This window comes from Capsella rubella, unplaced genomic scaffold (genome assembly GCF_000375325.1).
Source record: "Capsella rubella cultivar Monte Gargano unplaced genomic scaffold, Caprub1_0 scaffold_4, whole genome shotgun sequence".
In the NCBI taxonomy this organism is placed as follows: Eukaryota; Viridiplantae; Streptophyta; class Magnoliopsida; order Brassicales; family Brassicaceae; genus Capsella; species Capsella rubella.
The window spans coordinates 3,511,226-3,535,152 of record NW_006238920.1 but is presented as its reverse complement, the minus strand read 5'-3'; the positions used below and the strand labels follow the sequence as shown (position 1 = coordinate 3,535,152).

General features: G+C 39.9%; 1 protein-coding gene and 1 non-coding gene across 2 annotated transcripts; one reads left to right on the top strand and one right to left on the bottom strand.

Annotated features, from left to right (window-relative positions):
* Nucleotides 1–3,415: 3,415 nt before the first annotated feature.
* On the top strand, nucleotides 3,416–3,522 carry LOC111831266. Its single transcript, XR_002834518.1, has one exon. It is a non-coding gene; the product is annotated as a small nucleolar RNA R71 (small nucleolar RNA).
* Nucleotides 3,523–19,722: 16,200 nt separating this feature from the next.
* On the bottom strand, nucleotides 19,723–22,364 carry LOC111830955. The gene is made up of 4 exons (XM_023783844.1): nucleotides 21,511–22,364; nucleotides 20,943–21,129; nucleotides 20,277–20,767; nucleotides 19,723–19,993 (listed from the first exon to the last, which is right to left on the bottom strand). Exons 1-4 carry the CDS (start codon nucleotides 22,362–22,364, stop codon nucleotides 19,723–19,725), a joined length of 1,803 nt encoding a protein of 600 aa, XP_023639612.1.
* Nucleotides 22,365–23,927: the final 1,563 nt, after the last annotated feature.

Here is a 23,927-nt window from a genome sequence, read left to right as displayed (position 1 = left end):
ATATGCAAATCTTCTGAACTTCAATTAAATTCGAAATTCAATTGCCGTCAGATATTGGTGTCGATCGACAGCAGGTGTTGTGTCGATCGACACTGACTCCAAATATGCTCTCCCAATATCTTCTTTCGGCTCATCTTCTCCAAATGCTCCCAAATGCTCCAAAAAGCTCCAATACATGCCAAATAGCTTCTAACCCTGAACTGACTCAGAAAAACTCGAAAACCCTATAAAAGATTTATAAATAAGACTTATATCATGGTCAAAAACCCGTAAGAACCATGATATATCTTCAATATCGTCTCGAAATCCGGTCATTGCCTCCCGCGGGATCTCCGGAATTTATTTGTCCCATACATGAAATATTTTACCTGTTTGGACGCGCAACATGTTTGGGGCATAACTTGGACTTATCGAAGCAGGGATTTACGGTGTCAAATAATGATTGACCGTCCAAATCCTGGTTAGTAAAATTATATTGTCTGCTGTGTAAATCTTAATTGAAGGATAAATACCCAATGTATACTTAACATTATTTTCCTAATCAAATATATTTGTTTACATGTCCGGAGATAACTAAACTTGAACTGAAGTCGTACTGTCATCATGTTATCGAAGATATGATGCATTCTAATGGACCTAACCATGATGGCTTCGGGAACATCATGCACGCATCTCGGAAAAAAATAAAACTAATTATTCATTACATACATATAACTACTAATAGTTTTGGGTAATATTCCTATAATAAAGAAGCAAAATATATACTTTTAGTTTATTTTGTACGTTTTTTTTTTCAACGAAAAACTTTATTGATTAAGAATTAATAATGTCAGCATACAATTGATTCTACAACCATCGAAGATGGGGCAAACTCGAGTGAAAACGGGCCAGGAAACGGTCGGGCCAGGTCGATCAAGTGCAAGGCTTTGGTGGACCAGATTTGTTCTTTTAAGGGCCTAATGACTCTCAAATACCCACTCGATCAGACTACATCATTTATTAGATCGAATTCCACCTTCTTGAACCAGTATTCATACTTGAACCAATTCCTGAAACACAAATAGACAAAAAAAAAAATTAACATTAAAAGTGAAGAACTATTTGGATAACACTGGTACTTCCTCCCAGGTGAGCTTGTTTACTGTCACTGAGCTTGACTTTGCATGCTCCTCAAGTTGGAATAGAACCGTGGAGAGACTCAGTGATTCTCTCCAACATCAATGACCAAGAGACCTGTTGCGCATAACATTCCTTTTTTCAAACTGAGACCCTCTTAGCCTTCCTTGAAGTTAGGAACTGATTACTCCTTTTCAACTCCACAACTTGCTTATCCATCTCTTGAATAGAGGTTGCAAGTATCATCAAGTCATTCTTAACAGTTTTGATAACCTGGAGTTCTGTGTAGGTGGGAAAGGAGGACAAAGTTTCTTCTGTTCCAATCACCATAGTTCGATATGGATTTGCCATGTTGATCTTTATCCTCGTTTCTCTTCCAAGATCGAGGCTGATGGTTCCCTTTGCTACATCAATTACCATACCCGCTGAAACTAGGAAAGATTTTCCAAGGATTAAATGATATTGCGGCTCTCTCTTTATTTCCAATATTAAGAAATCAGTAGGGATTTTGACTCTCCCAACTTTTACTAGAAGGTCTTCTAGCACTCCTATGGGCTGCTTCGAACTCCTATCCGCCATTACAACCGTTAGGTTACAAGGCGTAAACATCGTATATCCCATTCGTTGCGCTGTAGAAAGAGGCATAAGGCTGATTGAGGCTCCTGAATCGTTTAGGCATTCGTTGAAAATTGTCGATCTGATCGAACAAGGTACTGTGAAGGCTCCAGGATCTCCTATCTTTCTGGAAAAACTAAGATCTTGAGTGGATGATTCCCATTTCTTCTTCTGCAGCATCCTCTCGAGCAACAATTCCTTAAGAATTTCCCTATAGGAGGGGATATAAGCAAAAGCATCAACCAAGGCCTTCAGCTGGTCATTCCCAGTTATATAGTCAAGGATCATGTTATATTCTTCTTTGATTTCAGCCTTGTGCTCCTCTGCAAAAAGCAATGGTCTTCAAGATGAAGGTTTTGGACTAGCATCTCTGATGGGACAAAAATGTTCGTCAGAAGCTAACTCACACGTCCGTTCAAACACACAGCATGCTCGATCGGATTCAACACTTGTTTGATCGGATTCGGCACTTGTTTGATAAGATTTATCTCCTAGGTCTTCAAGCTTGGGTAGTATGTTGACTGTGGTGATCTCTTGAGAACCCTCATTCTCTGTACTCTTCTTATGAATCCTCTCGAGTAGAACCTCTTTTAGAATAGCCTTGGAGGTTAGAACATGAGGAAAGGCTTTAACTAGAGCAGCTACCTGTTCATGCCCAGTTAGAGAGTCAAGGATCTTGTTGTATTCTTCCTTCATCTCCGCATTGAATCTTCCTGGAAATGGAAGTGGTTCACAGAAAATTGGGGCCTTAACCTGAGATGCAACCGTTTGGGGAGTGTTGGAAAGCACTCGATTGAGCACTCGATTGGCTAGTCGATTGCTTGGTCTAGTAGCCTGGTTGATTCGTTTCAAATTCCCCCCCCCCCCCCTAACTTGATCTTCACTGTACTTTGGGAACTTCAAAGTAATGGCTTGGGCAGAAGCAAACTCTTTGGGGTTGACAATAGACTTTCCTGGTAGCTGACCAGAACATGTGGAGGTTACTCGTCCGTCTAAAGATGTGACACATGTTCTTATGGCATCACACTTCAGGTTAAGGTCATTGTAATACAATGTCATTTGGCTCTGAATTGCAGCTAGCTTCTTCAAGGCAATATCCTGTGGTGATGCCATTTGCTACGGTTGAAAACCCGGTGGAGGTGCGGAATAAACTTGCTGGAATTGTTGCTTGGAGACAAATCCTTGTTGTTGATTGAAGGGAACAAAAGGCTTGTTCTGAGCTTGTTGTTGTTGTTGCTTGTAGACTTGGTCTTGAGGATTTGCTACATTTGTACTTCTGTAAGATAGTTTTGGGTTCACCTTGTACTTTGAGAAATCCTTTTGAAATCCTCCTTGATTCAAGTGACTAACTTCCTCTGTACCATCACCTTCCCCTTCTTGTTGGAATTACTCTTCTTTGGAGATGAAGTGAACAGTCTTCTGTTGTGCCATAAGTATCCTATCAGTCTTATCATTCAAAGACTTGAAGTCCTTCTTATACTTCTCTTCATGGTCTGAGCTTCCCCTATTTGTTCTATCATACTCCTCATTGTAATTCCCATCAGATTGGGTAAGGTTCTCAACATGCTCCCATCCATCATCCACATATGTGTTTAAGAAGTTTCTATGACTTGCGGTGTCGAACAACATGCGGATCTTAGGAAACACGCCCCTATATAGTGTGCTGAGAAGGGACTCCTTAGTGAACCCATGGTGTGGGCATTGAGATTGGTATCCCTTGAACCGTTCCCATGCTTCACACAACGTCTCGCTGTTCTTCTGGGCGAAGAATGAGATTTGATTCCTAAGACGGGCGGTGCGGGAGTTGGAAAAGAACATGGACGGGGAAGCACATTTACACTCCTCCTAAGTGGTCATAGAACCAGCAGGCAAACCCTTTTCCCATTGGTGAGCCTTGTCTCGAAGTGAGAAAGGAAAGAGCTGAAGCTTGAATCCGTCTTCTTGATTTCAAAATTATTATTCTGAACCGCTGGTGGTACTATCTCGGACCTTTGGATATTGCTATTAAGAGCATCTCCTGCACCTATGTGTGTTGTACGCCTTTGATTCGTATTATGATGAGGTTCCATGTCAACGACTGTTGTTTTCTTTTTTAACTGATCTCTCTGCTCTCTCAAAGCTTTAGGAAGTCTGTCATTGTTGTCGAGATATTCGAGAAGATTCTTACTACCTTTAGACCTTGTGTGCAAACACGGAATCGAACAGAAGCTCGATCAGTGAAATCGATCGGATCAGTCGAGTGCTTTGGTCGATTACTTAAACGTCCAAATGGTTGCGGCGCCAAATTGATACTAAATTTTTACTGCTAATGGTATCAATCACTCAGTATAATTGGAATATAAAGGGTTTATCGATCCATAATATCAGGTTTTAAACTATCAACTATGGAATTTAAAACAAGCAGGAACTGAGCAAGACACAACATTGACCTAAAACAGAAATGAAACTATAGAAATCATAACATGCAGTGAACTAGAATGCAAGAACAGAATTGAAGCAAGGTAAATCAATCAATTAAAGGGAGGTCCTAGGGATGAGATGGTGACTTCAGTGGAGATCTTTATGTTCACTAGGTTGCTAAATCAATCAAACACAAACAATGTTGTTTCCTAGACAACAAGCTCATAAGCTAACCAATTCAATCTCTTGACAAAGGCTATCAAATTCAAATCAATTCCTAATCTAAACTTCTGGTTGATGAAACATGAAATGAACAGGCATTAAGACTCAACTCCTTAATGTCAAATAACACTCTAGACAACCAATATCTTGGGCTAGACATGAAGTTTTCTGGTATTAGATTATCCGGCATTCCATCGAATAACTCTCTGGCGTGGAAGCCTAAAAGTTAATCACCACTTGGGCAACCTAGCTATCTAAAGTTCTCCACCTACAAATCTAGCTCATCCCCAAAACCTTAAGAATCATGCTCTAGAAATCAAGCCCAAAAATCTCTAAATCATGCAAAACTAGATAGATCTAAGAGAGAGAAGCGAAATAATACAAAGAAGCAACAGAAAATACTCAATAGATGAAAAGATATGAAGTTTACAAGATTTTGGAAATTCTAAAGCAAATTGAAGAAAAACCCTAATACAACTCGAGATAATCAGTCATTAAGCAAAGAGTCATTTTATAGCAAGTTTAAGTAGCCCTAAAACACTAGCAAACAACATAGAAAGTTGGTTTAATTGTGCTCGATCGGTCTGCTCGGTCGTGCACTCGATCAGTTTGTTCGGATGACTTGATCGGATGGTTGGTCGAGCTGCTTCTCTAGTCCACTCAAACACTCGATGGATTCCATTGCTCGGATCCTCCTGCTCGATCGCATGCAACAGCTACACTTGGTCGATTTGTCCTCATTTGCTTCTTTTCCCTTGGGTAAACACCTGTTTATGCACAAAATCTATAATGCAAGTTATCAAGCGGGATTTTACCGATGATTTGTTAAATATTTCGGCACCATTGCCGCCCCGCTTACGAAAGTTATCAAGAAGGATGTTGGATTTAAGTGGGAAGATGCACGAGAAAATGCATTCCAAGCCTTGAAAGAGAAGCTCACTAATTCTCCCGTTTTAATTCTTCTTAATTTTATGAAAACTTTTGAGATTGAGTGGGATGCCTCCTGTATATGTATTAAAGCTGTTTTGATGCAGGATCATAAGCTCATAGCATACTTTAGTGAGAAACTATGAGGAGCGACACTCAACTAACCGACTTACGACAAGGAGCTATACGCGTTGGTCCGAGCACTACATACGTGACAACACTATCTATGGCCGAAAGAGTTTGTCATTCATACCGACCATGAGTCTCTCAAGCACATAGAAGGTCAACAAAAGCTCAACAAACGTCATTCACGGTGGGTCGAATTCATAGAAACCTTTCCATACGTGATTAAGTACAAAAAAGGTAAAGATAATATTGTAGCCGACGCATTATCTGAGAGGTATGTTCTGCTTACTTCTTTGGATGCAAGATTGTTGGGTTTTGAGCAAATAAAAGACTTGTATGCTAATGATTCTGACTTTGGCAAAATATTTCAAACTTGTGAGAAGTTTGCCTTTGGAAAATATTATCGGCATGATGGATATTTGTTCTTTGAGAATAGAATTTGTGTGCCTCACTCTTCTTTGCGAGAATTGTTTCTAAGGGAAGCTCATGGAGGTGGCTTAATGGGAAATTTTGGAGTTGCCAAGACATACAAGGTGATGCAAGAACACTTCCACTGGCCGCACATGAAAAGAGATGTCGAGCGACTATTTGAACGGTGTGCGACTTGTAAACAAGCTAAGGCTAAGGTTCAACCCCACGGTTTATATATCATGTTACCTATTCCTTTGCATCCTTGGAATGATATATCTATGGATTTTGTGGTAGGATTTCCTAGGACTAGGGCTGGTAAGGATTATATTTTTGTAGTTGTTGATCGTTTTTCTAAAATGGCGCATTTTATTCCATGTCATAAAACCGATGATGCATCTCATATTGCTAGCTTGTTCTTTAGAGAAGTTGTTCGTTTGCATGGCATTCCTAAGACCATAGTTTCTGATCGTGATACTAAGTTCTTTAGTTATTTTTGGAAAACTTTGTGGTTGAAGTTAGGAACTAAATTGTTTTTCTCTACTACATGTCATCCGCAAACCGATGGTCAAACTGTAGTTGTTAATCGACCCTTGTCTACTTTATTGTGTGTGCTCATTAAAAATAACCTTAATACTTGGGAAGATTGCTTGCCGCATGTTTAATTTTCTTATAATCATTCGAAGCATTATGCGACTAAGTTTTCTCCTTTTGAAATCGTTTATGGGTTTAATCCCACATCTCCTTTGGATCTAATGCATTTACCTTTGAGTGAAAAATCAAGTGTTGATGGCAAGAAGAAAGCTTATTTAGTGCAGCAGGTTCACAAGAATACTAAGGAGAATCTTGAAGCCCGGACAAAGCTTTACAAGAAGTACGCAAGCAAAGGCCGAAAAGAAGTCATCTTCAAGAAAGGCGATTAAGTGTGGCTTCATCCCATCTAATGCCAAGAATCAATGGACCATTCAAAGTGCTCAAATGGATCAACAACAACGCCTAAAACCTCGATCTCCAAGGTAAGTGTAATGTGAATGGTAGCTTCAACGTTTCTGATCTTCAACCTTATTTTGCACATAATTCGGATTTGAGGACAAATCCTTTTCAAGTGGGAGAGGATGATGAGATCATGACTAATCGAACCAGACCACACGCCGACAAGGAGCAGCTTGTAGCCGAGGAGCAGCTTGTACTGGAGGAAGCATTGACTGTTCTGGCGGGTCCTCTAACATGATCAAGATCCAAGAAGTTCAACCAAGCCATCAATTTTCTACGCTAGGAGGTAAACAAGATTCAAGTAGATGTTGCTCAATCCTCTTTAATAGCGATCACGTATCAAGAAGTTCAACTAAGCCATCAATTGTCTACTCAAGGAGCTAAACAAGATTCAAGTAGATGTTGCTCAATCCTCCTTAATAGCGATCACGGATCAAGAAGTTCAACCAAGCCATCAATTGTCTACTCAAGGAGCTAAACAAGATTCAAGTAGATGTTGCTCAATCCTCCTTAATAGCGATCACGGCTCAAGAGGTTCGATAAAAGGGTAAGTGTTGCTTATGCACTCTTTGTCCCAATGGGTTTTCTTGACAAGGTTTTTAATGAGGCATAAGTAACACTTTCAAGCCTCCCTTTATCATCCCAATTCATGGTCGAAGGCCCACTCACAATGCCTTGGCCCATTTTCTCATTTCTCTTTAAACTTTGCATTTATCCCTATATTAGTAAAAGAGAAGTACGAAATAGAATACAGGTCGGGTCAAAATAAAAAAATTAATCCGATTTTAACAATTGGATACTTCAAAAATGGTTATTAAATTGGGTTTGGATACATACATCGGATACTTTCCATATCTAATTTAAGGATTGTATTATTTCCATAACTAATTTTATGATTTCCTAATATTTCTCTAACTAATTTAATATAATCTATTAAAAATTTATTTTTCTTCTTTCACTTTTATTTGATCTTATTTTTAATTTATGATATTATACTATATAATATAAATATTTAATAAAAATTTAACTTTTTTTCCATATGTTGCAATTTGAATTTTTCAAAACAAACATATAATACTCTACCACACTCCGTTAAATGTCTTAGAAGATGGTTTAAAATCATTATAAGTATAAGTATAACCAATATTAAAACCACTGTTACATGAGCATATTTAAAATTAAAATTTTAGAAACTTTCAAAATATTATAATTAAAAGGTTCCAATATTTATAAAAAAATTTAAAATTTAAAATATTGAAAATATTTTTTTGGAGACATAATTTTTATTGATAAAATATATTATATATCAAACTATGTAAATTTTAGATAGTTCACGGGTAGTTTTTTAAAATCAAAATTATAATGCTAAAACGAGTTATGAATAATGTTTTTTAGAAAATGAATTATGTTACGGGTTAGTCCTTCAAAAAATATATTGTAAATATGTAAGTTTTACGTATATTCCTACTTATACTACAAAAATGGTCAAAATGAATAATTTATCGACAAATATTATTTCGTTCTGTTAAATTTTCACCGTGTTTTTAGTTGTATCAAAACATAATATATGATTATTTACTCGCTTTTTCCTTTATTAATTTATTTAAACTTATTATACAAATATATGATTACCGTAATCAATTGCACTGCAATAAAATTAAAATGTAACATATTTTAATCCGTTAAAAGTTACATATATGTAATTATTTCCCCCGCGCTGTAGCACGGGTCCGAATCTAGTTCTTTTTGTAATTTCCAAGACATTTTGCATGACTTGCATGAGTGTAATTTACAAGATATTTGTGCCTGCTCTTACATGATTTTCTTCTCTTCTCTCTTCTCCTTCAACCTCCCTCTTCTATATAAACTCCTTGTATCTCTGTTTTGCAACTCATCAAACATTTTAATCAAAAACTCTCTCTTTTACTTGTTTGATCCGAAAAGTGTGTAATATCTTTTCAACTTGTTTTATTCTTAGTGTGTAATATCTAAGTTGGATCCAAGCTTGTGGTCGAAGAGTCTTTCATCACTCTTGGAAGTACATCTCATTCCCCCTTTCATTTCGCTGCATCCACTCTCACTCGTCGTCATCCCCGATCACCACCGGATCAACAAATCAGTCCGGAAGAAGTCATTGGTTCAGGAGGAACCAAAGACAGCCCAGTCCAGCCAGCCGAAGTCAAAGCTAGCGCATCCGGCGACGTTCACCAAGAGGAGTCATCGACCAGAATGAGTTCTCCTGATCATTTGGCCATGGGATTCGAAAATAACTCGAAAACCATGTATTTAAATGATTCTGGTCGAAGCAGAATGTTGAGTGGATCAGTTTCTGTTGAAGTTGGTCGAGATACTCATCCAGGAGATGCGCAACGAGTAGAGCAGCCGACCAGAATGAGTTCTGCCAGTCTGTTGACCATGCTATTTGATATTCACTCGATAACCATGTGTTTAAATGATTTTGGTCGAAGCCGAATGTCCAATGAATCAGCTTCTGTTGAATACGATCGAATCAAGCCACCCGGAGACGAGCAACGAGTGGAGAAGCCAACCAGTTTGAGTTCTACTCGTCTATTGACTATGGGATTCGAAAGTCACTCGAAAACTATGTCTTTAGATGATTTGGGTCGAAACACTTTCCTTACTGGATCAGTTTCTGTTGGAGCCGATCGAGATATGCTTCCCGGAGACGTACCGGGAGTGGAGCAGTCGACCATTCTGGAATTCGTTGATCTTTTGGCTAAGGGCTCTCGTTTTCACTCGATACTGAGGCATTCTGGAGACATGCGTCGTGGCAGATCTAGTGGTTATCGATCTCATTTGAGAGTTGATCGAGAGGTGTTTCCTCATTCGACATATGGGCGTGTAAGGCGTATGCACCAACCCGAGAGGACAACTGATGGTCCTATCACTTCAATTCTGTTTCAACCAGCCATCGTGATGTATATGCTCCAGCTGGGAGTTGCCGAGGCAGTACCAACCTTTCCCACCCGATGCACCAAGGCCGAATTCGCTAATGGGGTCTCCGCCACAATTTTTTGCAACTTTGGTGCGATCCAATCCTATGTGTGGCATCCTGGAGAGTTTCAACCAGCCTCCAATGCTTTTAAAGAAGCTACCAATGCCACCAGCTTCACTGGGGAAGTTCAAGTCTTTTTACTTAGAACTTCAATTTTTCCATTCGATCCCGGTATATTGTTTTGTAGCTTCCTTCTTGATGCTGCTGATGTGGTTCCTTTTTGATCCATTTACTAAGCTAAGTTTTGAGGTCAAAACTTTAATAAGAGGGAGGGAATGATGCGTCCCCGGACATCGATTCATCGAGGCCGCCGTCCGTCTGTCCGAGAGCACCATCCGGCCGGCCGCATCGATCAACCGTTCAAGCAAAGTCTTCAACAAGAGATCATCCCGACGACAACGATTCAGCCTCAACACTTCAAGACGACTTCAAGGATCATCAAGAGGAGCAAGACGAGGTCAACTCATGGTCTTCTTCAATGCTCAACCTTTCGACAAGCCGAGCTTCAACCATTATCACTGAAGGTTCGTGGAACGCATCACCACCGAGGAACCTTTGATCAAGACAAGTTTTGGGAAAGCTTAGCTCGTGTGCCTTCACCTCTATCTGGTACGATGTCTTAGTTCTCGTGGAGAAATATGTCATTTCCCCAATAAAATTTATAGAAAAGTCACTAGAAGTGATTGAAGAATCTTAAAAAGCTCTAATTCATATGTAAAAATTAGCCACTCTCCCTCTTCTTGCAACATTTTCCGTAGAGCTGCACAATCTGTCTCAAACCAGATCGACAAATATATATCCCAGAGATAGTGTTGCCTCCATATCCTAAAGGAGGGATTCTAATTCAGCATGGAAGGGAGATAGAAATCTTATAGTACCTTTTAGTCCAAGTAGATCAAACGTGTCTACATCAAGAACAAACCCCAACCCTGAATAAAGATCATCACTATGCCATGAGGCATCAATTTGACAGCGATCTGCGATATTCATCGGTTCTGGTTAAGATGGGGCCACCGTGGCTTCTAGTTCCGTATCCATGACTTCCTGTAGGATTTGGGCCATTCTCCAGCTGGTTTCTTTTGTCGTAGCAAGTTACTAAGTGTCTATCAGAGATAAATCCTTACCGTTAAAACGCTTATCGTTTCGTGCTTTACCATAGAATCCATGGGAAATTCTTAAATTGTCCTTCTTGAATACCTAGCGTTTTCGCTCTTCAAAATAAGAAATTAAAACTACTAATTGTAACACCTGTGTTTGGAAAAGGTGGGTGGTGTCGATCGACACTAAGGAAGGGTGTCGATCGACACTAAGGAAGGATGTCGATCGACACCAACATTTTTCAGTTCAGCCGGTTTGTTTTAATTTGCGAAATCAATTATAAGGGTTGGTTTAATCTTAGGGCTTGACTAGGTAAAGAATAAGAAGTCGACTATGGAGTGTTTAGTCGCTTTTGTCTTATCGCAGAGAGTAAAAAGCTTCTAAGTGTTCTCCAGTGAGTTTTTGTGAGATTCTAGTGAGGTTTGAGACTAGTTCTTGGTGGTTCTAGGCTAGAGAATGCTAGATCCATGGTTGTTTTCTTTTGCTAAGAAATATACATATGGAAAGAGGCATGGTATGGTTGCTTCGGCTTTCGTTGTTTTGATCTCGCATTATCTGGAATTAAATGTTGATAAAAATGCTACTTTAAGCTACAATAGTAGTTTAATATATAAATAATATGTATAAAACTATACCCTCCACTTGTCTGTGAACCTCATGCAAACAAAGTCAAGCAATTGGTCTTCAGATATATCAATGGGACGATTCTCCAATGTATCATCTCGATCATTTCGTTTATAATCTCTCCAAAGACGCAATTTTAAATGTTTGCACCTGTTTCCTAGTAAACCAATCACATAATCCTTTCTTGTCTCAGGATCATCAAACCAAAACTTGTTCTACAAAAATTACGCGAAGTGCTTGGTTAGATATACTTGAAATGTATAACACATAGTAATCCTAAAACCTTATGAAGCAAAAGAAAATTACCTAGATTACTTCCCATGCTTTTTGTTTTCTGTGAAGGCCGAACAATCTCCAATCACTGTAGTTAATGGGTAACAAGTTTACATCAGTACTCAACTGCCCTAACCATGATCCAAGTAAGCCTCCAGAATCTTTATCAGGTTGACCGCTAGCATCATCGAAGTGAACAATCACTTTACGATATTGTATTTTACAAACATCTTTGGTTGTCAGCATTTGGTCTTCAATGTTGTCATCAGCATCAATTTGATAACAAGTAGAACCCGTACGTTAAACTTATCCACATTTGATATACGTAGTAATTTAGTAAACAAGTAGAGTCATTTTCACAAAAGTTATGAATAACAAAGTACTATATTTAGAGTTACCTATCAACTGAATTTTCCATTTGTAACTTTTGCATTCTTGAGCAAGTTGAGGAGGAGAACTGTAAACCCTCTCTAAGTGTTGCAAATATTATGGTGCTTGTGTCTTTGATACAGTGAAATGCACTAAATTACTCATCCTGGAAAAAATAAAGAAACATGTAAGCTATAGGGAATAAGTGATAATCTTATTATTAATGAAATTACAAGTATTTATACCGACAGTAAAGAGAAAGCTAGAGTATCTAATATTAACTAATTACAACAAGATCCCTTTACACATACAATATTTAGTAGCAATCCTTATACACCCCCTCAAGATGGAGGGACTTCAGTCACACCAATCTTGGAACGAGCATCATGAAACTGCGGGCGAGACAACGGTTTTGTAAGAGCATCGGCCAATTGATCTTTAGAAGCGACGTGCGAGACACGTAAGAGACCGGATTCAGTTTGATTCCTTGTAAAGTGATAGTCGAGAGCAATGTGTTTCATTCGGGAATGGAACACCGGATTACCACAAAGATAAATAATGCCAATGTTATCACAGTAGATTACCGGTGGTGACGAGATAGTGAAACCAATCTCTTGAAATAACGACGTTAGCCAACGGATTTCAGAGGCAGTATTGGCGACAGCTCGATACTCCGCCTCGGTGGAAGACCTAGCAACACTACGTTATTGCTTAGACTGCCATGAGATAGGATTGCGACCTAAGTAGATGACCAAGGCATTGGTAGACACATAGTCATCAACATTGCCAGCCCAGTCCGCATCCGAGAAGGCCGAATACATACGAAGAAAAATACCATGTGTAGGTGTATAGATGGTTCTCTGGTTTTTCTGTGACCAGCAACATGAAGATTAAGTTTCCTGTTTGGTATGGTAATATTATTTTTGGCTCTAGTTTGCATTTTGTGGATATTTTGCGGTGGATGAGGGGGAATAGGAATTTCTGGTTATTGTGGCTGAGCTGGTGGGGAAGGTATCGGGGTGGGGGAGCGTATTTGTTGATTTATGGAGGTCGATGGGGAAGGTTGTGGCTGAGTCGTGGGTCTCTACTCATTTTGTGTGTGAGCAGTGGGCTCATTGGAAGTGGGGCTGTGCTGGGCCGGGGAATTAGGCCCAGTTTGGTGAGCAGTGGGCTCGGTTGTAGAAGAAGAAGAAGTAGAGATAGGGGACGATACCTGAGATTGCAGCGGTGAAGGCATCACGACGGAGGAGTCATGTTGGTGAAGGTCCGAGTGCGGAGGTTCATTAGAAGGCCGTTGCAATTGTAACGAGAGAGGGACATAAGTTGCAACCGGTGACGGAGACACAGAAGCAGAGCACGGTTCAGTCATAGGAGCTGGCGGCGTAGAGAACGGAAACGTGTTCTCGTCAAACTGAACATGTTGAGACGTATATATGCGACCAGTAGGAACATGTAAGAAATAATACGCACTTTGAGTCAAAGAATACCTTCAGAACACACACGGCTGATAACGAGGCTGAAGTTTGTGATCCGTGTACGGTCTTAGCCACGGAAAGCAAAGACATCCAAAAACTTTCAGCTTGTCATAGTTTGGTCGATCATTGAACAGCTTGGAGTATGGAGACTGGTTAGCTAGAACTGGTGTGAACATTCGGTTTATAAGATAGACGGCCGTGGTAAAAGCATACAGCCAATAAGTGTCAGGACGGAAGGTTTGGAAAGTAATGTGAGTCCTGTCTCAACAATGTGACGATGTTTGCGTTCCGCCATCCCATTATGTTCAGGCGTGTGTGGCGGTAATGTAAGATGAGCAATACCATGAGCAGCAAGGAAACCCCGAAGCACAACAAACTCACCGCCATTGTCTGAAAATAGTGTGCCGATCTGGTGTTGAAACTTCTTCTCCACCAACATCTTGGAAGCAACAAAAAAATCTTTAACATCCGATTTTCTTTTTAGTGGGTATAGCCAAGTATAACGGGTGAAATGATCAACAATTAGAAGGTAGTATTTGTAATTATCAAATGATAAAACCGGTGACATCCAAACATCGGAATAAAGGTATTCAAGTGGTCGAGTAGAAAGAATTGTAGTGTTTGAAAAAGGGAATTTGTGACTCTTATTAAGATGACAATCAGAACAAGGTAAATGTTTGTGGGAAGAACCCGAAACTGGAAGTTGAAAAATAGAAAGCATAGTGTTTAAAACAGAAGAGATGGATGACCGAGCCGAGAGTGCCAAACCGGAACAGATGCTTTCGGACTAGTAAATGTTGATAGAGCGGTCACTTGATTTGGTGAGACCGGCCATTCGTAGAGCTCAGCTCTAGTTTTTCCTTGTAGAAGTGGAACCCCCGTACTAAGATCCTTCACCTGAAACGAAGCCGAAAAGAATTCCACTGAGACACGATTAGCGTTGCAAAGACGATACACCGAAATAAAATTTCTGTACATATCAGGAACACATAAGATTTTGTTCAAAACAAGGGCACGAGATTGAGAGGGAAGAAATTTTGAACCAATATGCGTAATGGGCAGCGGAGAGCCATTAGCGGCAACGACGTCATCACTACCCGAATACGGCTCATGGAGATACAAGTTGTTCAAGTCGGATGTCATGTGATGAGTAGCTCCACTATCCAGCAGCCACGGATTGGGATCATAGGAAGAGCCAATGGCGACATTAGCACGAGGCTGTCATGGACGGAACGGACTAGTCTGAGTCGGATAGCTCAGCATCACACGAGACTGAAATTGGGGACACCGCCGTGCACTATTTCCTTGTGTGTTGCCGATTTCACATTTTCCCAAGTAAGGCTTATAGCCACAAGTGTCTTGAGAACGACCATCAAATTGAGGCTGAGAAACGTACCCATTCCCAGCATTGTACTGCTTCTTGTTGTTGTTGTATTGTTGATTGTGGCGACTATTGTTGTTGTTCTTGTTGTTGTTGTGACGTTGAGCAGCGACGTTAGCACTAGCAGGAAGAACCAATGACGACGCTGCATCTTTAGAGAGGAGTTTAGCTTCATGGTTATGGAGGTACTCATGCACATAAGCAATGGTAGGTGAAGTATCCCTATTCGAAACTTGATCAATAATGGGTTGATACTCTTCGGGTAACCCATCAAGAATCGTTTCAATTTGATCATCATGCGCCAGTGCACTCTCAAGGCTTACCAAAGTATCAAATCGTGTCGTGAGATCATGTAGATACTCGTCAATGGTACGTGCACCTTTCTTTATAAACTTCAGCTGATCCTTAACCTGACGAGCATGACCACGACTTGCCTTGCCATACGTCTCAGCTAATGTAGACCAAATTTCAGTTGCAGTCGTGGTGCGAGAGAGAACTGATTGAACCGACGGCGAGACCGAACCAAAGACTGCACTATACAAAAGACGATCCTGACGCTTCCAAAGGATGAAATCTGGGTTTGGGGACACCACAGTAGCCACTGTGACTGTCGTGGGAGGGATTGGACCAGATCCATCAAGATGGCCAACAAGGCCATAGCCATAAACGAGAACGTGAACTTGAAGCTTCCAGAGGAGGTAGTTGGTTGTCGTAAGCTTAGTGATGTTGGAGGTGTTGATGTGAAGCAGCGTTTGATTGTTTGTTGTTGTTACAATAGTGTCGGCACCATTAATGGAGGTTTCTTGGGAAGTTGACATGACAAGAGTGAAGGTAGATGATGATGTCGGCTGAGAAACTTTTTAGGTTAGAGAAGCGTTCTGCTCTGATACCATATAGGGAATAAGTGTTAATCTTATTATTAAGGAAATTACAAGTATTTATACAGAGAGTGAAGAGAAACCTAGAGTACCTAATATTACTAATTACAACAAGATCCCTTTACACATACAATATTTAGTAGCAGTCCTTATATAAGCAACTGTGGAAAGAAAAGGTTCATACTGAGATTCAGTGAAAAGCACCAGTAACTATATACAAGGAATAACATGAAACTCATAGGAAAAAAACTTCCATTAAAAAGACAAATAACATTGTAGCAACGAATAACATAATATGAAATCAAAATAATTTGAAGGTTAAACAAGTCATATTTATAAAATGCTTTAATCGTACTCCAGAGATGCGGCAGAGGCTGAACTATTTGGATCTCACATGTCATATAAATCTCTAGGCTGAACATTCACAACAAACTTCCATTCTTTCTCGTGTGAGCCTTCAACGTCATATACAATTCTTGCTTGAGAAGCCAATATATGTGGCTCATCATCATCATTATCCCTTGTGTGTATCAAGCATAAAAAATTAACCATTTGTTGACCGTAAGGATCTGTTTTATATCCTCGTTCATTGTGAGTATCAGTTCATTTGCATTTAAATTAATACAACCCTAAAAGTCTCATAATAGTTCTGCACTATAACTTCAACTAATTTTCCATAGTAACAAGGTTAACCAAACTTCGGTTCTGAGATCAAGCATAAAAATTTAATCATAAGAGTGTTAATCTAAATCAGAGAGACCATTAAACTGAGTTCATTGTTCCCTACAAAAGTTTTTGACTCAATCAAACAAAATTTTTTTTGGACGGACTCGATAGAACTCCAAAAGACTAAACAATATTAGTAACTACCTCCCCCAAACTTAAACAACACTACCCCCAGTGTTGCCAAGCCTAAGATTGGCGAAGCAAAAGAAAACAAATGAAAATTGTATGGAAAAAGGGAAAAATTCGAAAAATTCACCGTCTGTATTGTGGTGTTGAGCGACACCAACAGGTGTTGTCGATCGACACCCTCTGCGTTAGAAATCAGGCAGCTAAAGAACAAAATGTTTGTAGTTCTATCAATCGAATTCCTGATGTATCACTGTTAAGAACACTAAAACACAAGTCAAAAGCAACAAAAGAGATATTAATGCCCACTTCATACAAATTTCAATGCGGAAGCAAATAACAAACTGACTCAAAGCAAAAAGAAAAATGACTCAAAAGGATAAAAGAAAACTTAAACCGGAAATGCCAAGGATTTAAGCCTCATCATCGTGATCATCAGCAGGTGGAGAGCGGGAACGAGGACGACGACGTGGGGCGCACACATCCACATCTAGAGAGAGAAGCGATCGCGTTCCATATCTGGTGGACCCTCTAACCAATGTATCTCTGAAAATCAGATTGCTCCATGGGAATATCTGGTGGTGGTGGCAGCTCGAACTGTGCTGGTGCGGAAGAAGAAGAAGCTCCAGGATCAGCAGCAGGCGTAGGAATAGCTCAAGAAGAAGAACCTTTGCGAAGTCGTGAAGAGGGTTGGGGACACGCTATGGTAGTATCAGGCTCGAAGCTAAGCTTGTCTTTGTCATCCCCAATGTCTGTGAGCTCTCTCTGAGGCAGCTGAATCATACGCGCGCCTGAGCTATCAGTAAAACACCATAACCAACCATCCTTTATCCATCAATGAACGTGCAGTGACTATTGAACATTCGCCTGTGCTAACGTTCAAATGCTTAAAAATAGGAGTAAGCAGACTCCCAACACAATCAAACTTCTTCCCTGTCCCCACAAACGGCCTAGAAGTCTTAAGAGAAACCAAATGATGAGCAAACATCGCACAAAAATTCACCCTAGTCAACTCAACATACTCGCAATCATCCTCTATCATAGGACCCAATGCATAAGACAACAAAGCTAATTCTGATACTCTCATCTTTCCTGGCTCAGTCTGGCATAAGAGTGTGTTCCCTAGAACTCGAATAACATACCTGATAACAGGATGCTTGACATTGGATTGCGTAGAAGTCTTCGAGTTGTATCTACCATTCCCGATGAAAGACCAGAGAGTAGAGGCATCATCGTATTGCGCATGCAATGTTACTCAAATGTTATCCCTATCAACCCAAAGATATCACAAATATCAAGTAGTTAAATGTGATACCTAACTCCGCGGATGAAAAATGTGAGAGTGCATTCGTTAGCGCGTGGGAGCCTCTCGTTTACATAGTAAACCTGTGCGGTAGCTAGAACTTGGCGCACCAAATATGGAAATAGGTCGTACTGCTTGGAATAGATGGTGCCTAGACCAATCTTCTCAAAAATGTGCAGCACTTCCTCTTTTATACCCATTCTCCGCAATGCAATAGAATCGACAAATCTGATTGGTCTAATATCAACCCCAACCATGCATTGTACAGCAGACTATCATAGTCATCTGAATCCACTGAAATCAGTCTGTTGATGTACTCCTCCTTCGTAAATTCCGTCTTTGGATCATCTGCAAAAACGGCTAATTCCCCCATGAACTTAGTTGCTTTATCGTATTAATACACAGAACTTTCGAGTGTGCTTATACCTACATAAACTAATTTATAATTTGAATTTACTACATAAACTATAAAAATGTGGCCAAAACCTAGAAATTTAACGACGCCGTTAATTAAACCGTTAGTTCAGCTGACTGGGATGCCACGTAGATGGTCAAAACGACTGTGTTTTATAAAGACAAGTCTAAAACACAAAAAATACGTCGTTTCACTAAAGTTAAAATTTTTGTAAATAGACAATCCGAAGATTCGAACTCCCAACATCAAAGTTTCATAGGCCGACTCCAAGCCAGTTAAGCTACAAGGTTCCTCGTTGTAACACCAAACATAATTATTTATATAACGCTTCTTTTTATTTTCTTCTTCTTCCTCTTCATGAACAAATGATAGCATGAAACAATTGGGTTACTTGAATTGAACACTTATATTAAGGAATATTTCTATATTAGATTAAGAAATTAATATATTTGGGAGATTTGTTTCCATCATGAACAAATCTCCCAAATTTATTAATTTCTTAATCTAATATAAAAATATTCCTTAATATAAGTGTTCAATTCAAGTAACCCAATCTAATACAATTCAAACCAAATTGAATAATATATCCAAAAATTGAACTATACTTCATGGTCTAGTTAGATTCATAATTTATATATTAAAAACTGCAAATTTCAATTTACTTAAATAATGTTCTGTCATCTAAGTTTATATATAAATTAAGGATAATTAGTTGAAACTCACAAAATAAAAACTGGTTTTTAGATTATATTTCACTTTTCATTCTAGTATTTATAAACCTAAAATCCTAAGATCCAGAAAAATCAAACCCAAATTGAATCAAACTATGGATGAAAGCACCATGGAAGAAGAAGAAGAAAGAAGCGTTATATAAATAATTATGTTTGGTGTTACAACGAGAAACCTTGTAGCTTAACTGGTGTTAAGTCGGCCTAGGAAACTTTGAGGTTGGGAGTTCGAATCTTCTGTTTGTCTATTTCCAAAAATTTTAACTTTAGTGAAACGACGTAGTTTTTGTGTTTTAGACTTGTATTTATAAAACACAGTCGTTTTGACCATCTATGTGGCATCCCAGTCAGCTGCACTAACGGTTTAATTAACGGCGTCGTTAAATTTGTATGTTTTGGCCACATTTTTATAGTTTATGTAGTATATTCAAATTATAAATTAGTTTATGTAGTTATAATCACACTCGAAAGTTCTGTGTATTAATATGATAAAGCAACTATGTTCATGGGGAATTAGCCGTTTTCCCATCATAGTCATCCCGATCCACTGAAATCCGTCTGTTGATGTACTCTTCCTTCGTAAATTCCGTCTTTGGATCATCTGCAAAAACTCTTAGAGGAGTGACTCTCAAACCTTCTCTCTTTGGCCATGGATGACGAGATAGGACCCGAGGAGAGGTGGGAGGACTCGCTGGAGTTTGCTCAGAAGTCGCCGGAGCACGCCGGAGCCGGCGGAAGTGAAGAAGACCTTGCTCCGCCGCGACCTCGTTTCGCCTGTCTAGAGCCAGCCATCAAACAGATCGAAGAAACGGACTTGTGGGGGTTGATAGATCTCTCAAAAACAAAGAGATTAATACCAAAATCGTCGAATTTGGTGGTGAAACGAGAGAGTAATCGCAAATTTGAATTTTGGCTTCGTGGTTCTTCGTTTCTGAAAAAAAATTAAAACATTGGAGAAAGCTCGGGTTTTAAAATCCGGAACGCGTCAGTGACGTTGTTGAGCGACACCAATAAGTGGTGTTGATCGACACTAAACATTCTAGTCGAATATATCAACCGTTTCTCAGCAGCAGCTTTAATGTCGAAATTCAGCTTCTTGACTGCCCATGTTGCTTTGTACTCAAGCTCCACTGGTAGATGACATGCTTTCATGTAAAGTAGATGGAAAGGTGTAGTCCCAAGTGGTGTCTTATATGCAGTCCGGTATGCCCATAGCGCGTCATCTAACTTGGCTGAACAATCCTTTCTTGTTGGACCAACTGTTTTCTCAAGAATCACCTTGATTTGCCGGTTAGAGACTTCCACTTGTCTGCTTGTCTGAGGGTGATATGGGGTAGCCACACGGTGTTGAACACCATGCTTTTGCAGAACCTTCTCAAAAACCTTATTAATAAAGTGAGATCCACCATCACTTATAACAATCCGAGGCACTCCAAATCTAGGGAATATAATGGTCTTAAACAGCTTAAGAGCCACTGAAAAATTATTCTTCGGACTAGCAATAGCTCCCACCCACTTAGAGACATAGTCAACAGCGACTAGAATGTACTTATTCCCGTAAGATGGCAATGAAACAAAATATCCGGAATCTCAGACTCTGAAACACATCTTATGTAGACCCCGTCTGAACAATGCTTATACAAGTGAGGCTCATCCCAAAAATAGCCTCGGATTTCTCTCAAGAACTTCTTCTTAGTGGAACCTTTAAACTTGTCAGGCTCACCACCTTTAAACTTGTCAGGCTTGCAGCAAGATAATTCGCAATATCAGCATACCACAGATGATTAGAAGTCCCAACAGCAGCCAATTCCTCGTCAAAATCGGATTCTGGTTCGAAAATCCAAGGGTGACGATCGACACCAGTAGTGGTGTCGATGGACACTACACCTAAGTGTTGATCGACACTACACCTAAGTATCGAATAAAATTGTCGAGAATTGCATTGTCGGCTCGATAATCGTCTGTCTCGTCCATGGTGTCGACCGACACCAAGGTGGTGTCGAGCGACACCCCCACTGCAGTCAGGCAGATTCGACGTTTTCTCTCAAGATCTTCTTGGGAACCAATTTCTACTGAATAAACATTCTCATATGGCAGGAAATCATCTATAGGAACCTTATCTTCTATCCTAATTCTTGAGAGATGGTCATCAACTCATTCTCAACGCCTTTCTTGTCCCAAACTTCAATATCGAACTCTTGAAGAAGAAGAATCCATCGCAGCAATCGTGGCTTAGCATCCTTTTTCTACATCAAATGTTTTAGAGCAGTTGGATCTGTATGCACTATCACCTTCGCTCCCACCAAATAAGAATAAAACTTCTCAAAAGCAAAAACCACAACAAAAAGCTCTTTCGCGGTTGTTGCATAGTTCTTCTGTGCCTCATGAAGTGTTCTACTAGCATAGTAGCATGAAGTTTCTTATCCTTCCGCTGTCCTAGAACAGCTCCCACAGCATAATCACTAGCATCACACATCACCTCAAAAGGTAGATCCCAATCTGGCGGTTGAACAATTGGAGCACTCACTAAAGCCTTCTTAATATGTTCAAACGCAGAAACACAATCAGCAGTAAACTCAAACTTCACATCTTTGCAAAGCAAAACAGTTAGTGGCCTTGCAATCTTGCTGAAATCTTTGATGAACCGCCTATTGAAACCAACATGTCTAAGAAAACTCCTCACTGACTTCACAGAATCCGGCGGTTGCAAACTTGTCATCACCTCAATCTTCGCGCAATCAACCTTAATACCAGCTTCTGAAACCCGGTGCCCGAGCACAATACCATCTCTAACCATGAAATGACACTTCTCCCAGTTAAGTACCAAGTGCTTCTCTTCACATCTAGCAATCACCTTGCACAGGTTGTCAAGACAGTCATTAAAAGATGACCCATAAACCGAGAAATCATCCATGAAAATCTCCATGTAATCCTCAACCATGTCTGTAAAGATAGACATCATACATCTCTGAAAGGTCGCAGGAGCATTACAAAGTCCAAATGGCATCCTGCGATATGCAAAAGTACCATAGGGACAAGTGAATGTGGTCTTCTCTTGGTCATCGGGATGTATTGGGATCTGAAAGAAACCAGAGTACCCATCCAGGAAGCAATAATATGGATGATTTGCTAGCCTCTCCAGCATTTGATCAATGAAAGGCAAAGGAAAATGATCCTTCCTTGTTGCAACATTAAGTCGATACTCATCTCTTGACTGAAATTGGATAGATGATCCCTGCTTCCAGCAATTTCATGATATCTTTCTTGACAATCTCTTGCAAATTCGGGTTCAGCCTTCTCTCGTGTTCTATTGTTGCCTTTTCATCTTCTTCAAGGTGAAACATGTACATGCATAAGTCCGGAAAAATACCTGAAAGATCATCAAGAGAATAGCCAAGAGCCTTGCAAAAAGTGCGCAGCTTACTTAGCAGTAACGTGAGCTCTGTGTTGTCTAAAGAAGCATTAACAATAACTGGATAAGAAGAATTAGCACCAAGAAATGCGTACCTCAGCCCCGTAGGGAGTTGCTTGAGTTCGATTTTTGGAGATTTTTCAGCACTTCAATCACTTAGCGCATCAGCGTTTTTAGAAGGCTCAACAACCTCTTTTAGGTGAACCATCTTCATCACTTGCGCACTACCATCCATCAACTGAACATACCTAGAAGCCTCATCATCTAAAGACTTACTGTCATTTGCTGAAGCTACTAAAGCTCTCTCTAGAGGGTCTGGAAAGTGTATCTCCTAGAATCTTATTCTGAAAAACATTGCTGACTAGTACACAGACCATCATAACCCCTATCTCTCTAGACAAAGCCTTAGTCACCATCTTCTTTACAACCCGCTTAAACATAGGCGAAGTCTATAAGCAGTCAGGAAAAGGCATCTCAATCGTGAGTGACTCTAATATCTTCTTGTATCTCTCCTCCTCTTGCTCCTGTTTTGACTTCTTAGACTTCTTAGAAAAAGGGACTGTAGGTTTGTAAACTCTGGTCTTGGTCGTGGAAGGCGGTGAAGCAGAAACTGGTTCTGTTCGAGACAGGTGTCGATCGCCACTAGTGGTGGTGTCGAGCGACACCAACTGCGGATCAACAAGATCTTCATCTTCAATCTCATCAAGCTCTATGACATCTTCAACTGTCAAACCTGGTTTCAACACTGATTTGAGCTGTTTTCCACTCCTCAAGGTCACTGCATTGCAAGGATGCTTAGGATTTGCATCGGTCTTTCCAGGTAGAAAGCCTGGTTGTCTGTTCTGGTTTGCCTGAGTAAACTAATAGTCTAACTTCTTGGTATAATTGTTCAAAGCTTCTATCTTACCATTCAAATCAGGGTATAACGCATCCATTCTCCCATTAAAGTCCACTGTCATCTTCTGCTGACCCTCTAGAATCTGTTCTAGCATAGACTTCATCTCAGTTTCTGAAGATTCCGGTGAAGTTGGTTGGTAAGATGAGTTCCCATAGCTCCTCGTGAAGCCACTACTCTTCTGATAATCAGGTCGTGGAGTGTAACCAAAAGAATTCTGATTTCCTATGTAAGTGCTCTTCTGACCATACCCGCTGTTGAACCAGTTTCCCTGTGCGTTACCAAACTTCTGACCCTGATACCCAACACCATTGACGTAGTTCACGTCTTCTTCTTCATCCTCTTCTGGTTCAAAAGCCTCAACCTCAGCAGCAAACTTAACATTCTTCTTATTAACAAGA

Coding starts and splice junctions, on each gene's coding strand:
- LOC111830955 (XM_023783844.1), bottom strand. CDS start 22,364: ATGCTGGAGAGGCTAGCAAATCATCCATATTATTGCTTCCTGGATGGG. Junction 20,768..20,942: donor GCCTGACAAGTTTAAAGGTG/GTGAGCCTGACA, acceptor TACGGGAATAAG/TACATTCTAGTCGCTGTTGA. Junction 19,994..20,276: donor AAAGCTGCTGCTGAGAAACG/GTTGATATATTC, acceptor GGCTCTAGACAG/GCGAAACGAGGTCGCGGCGG.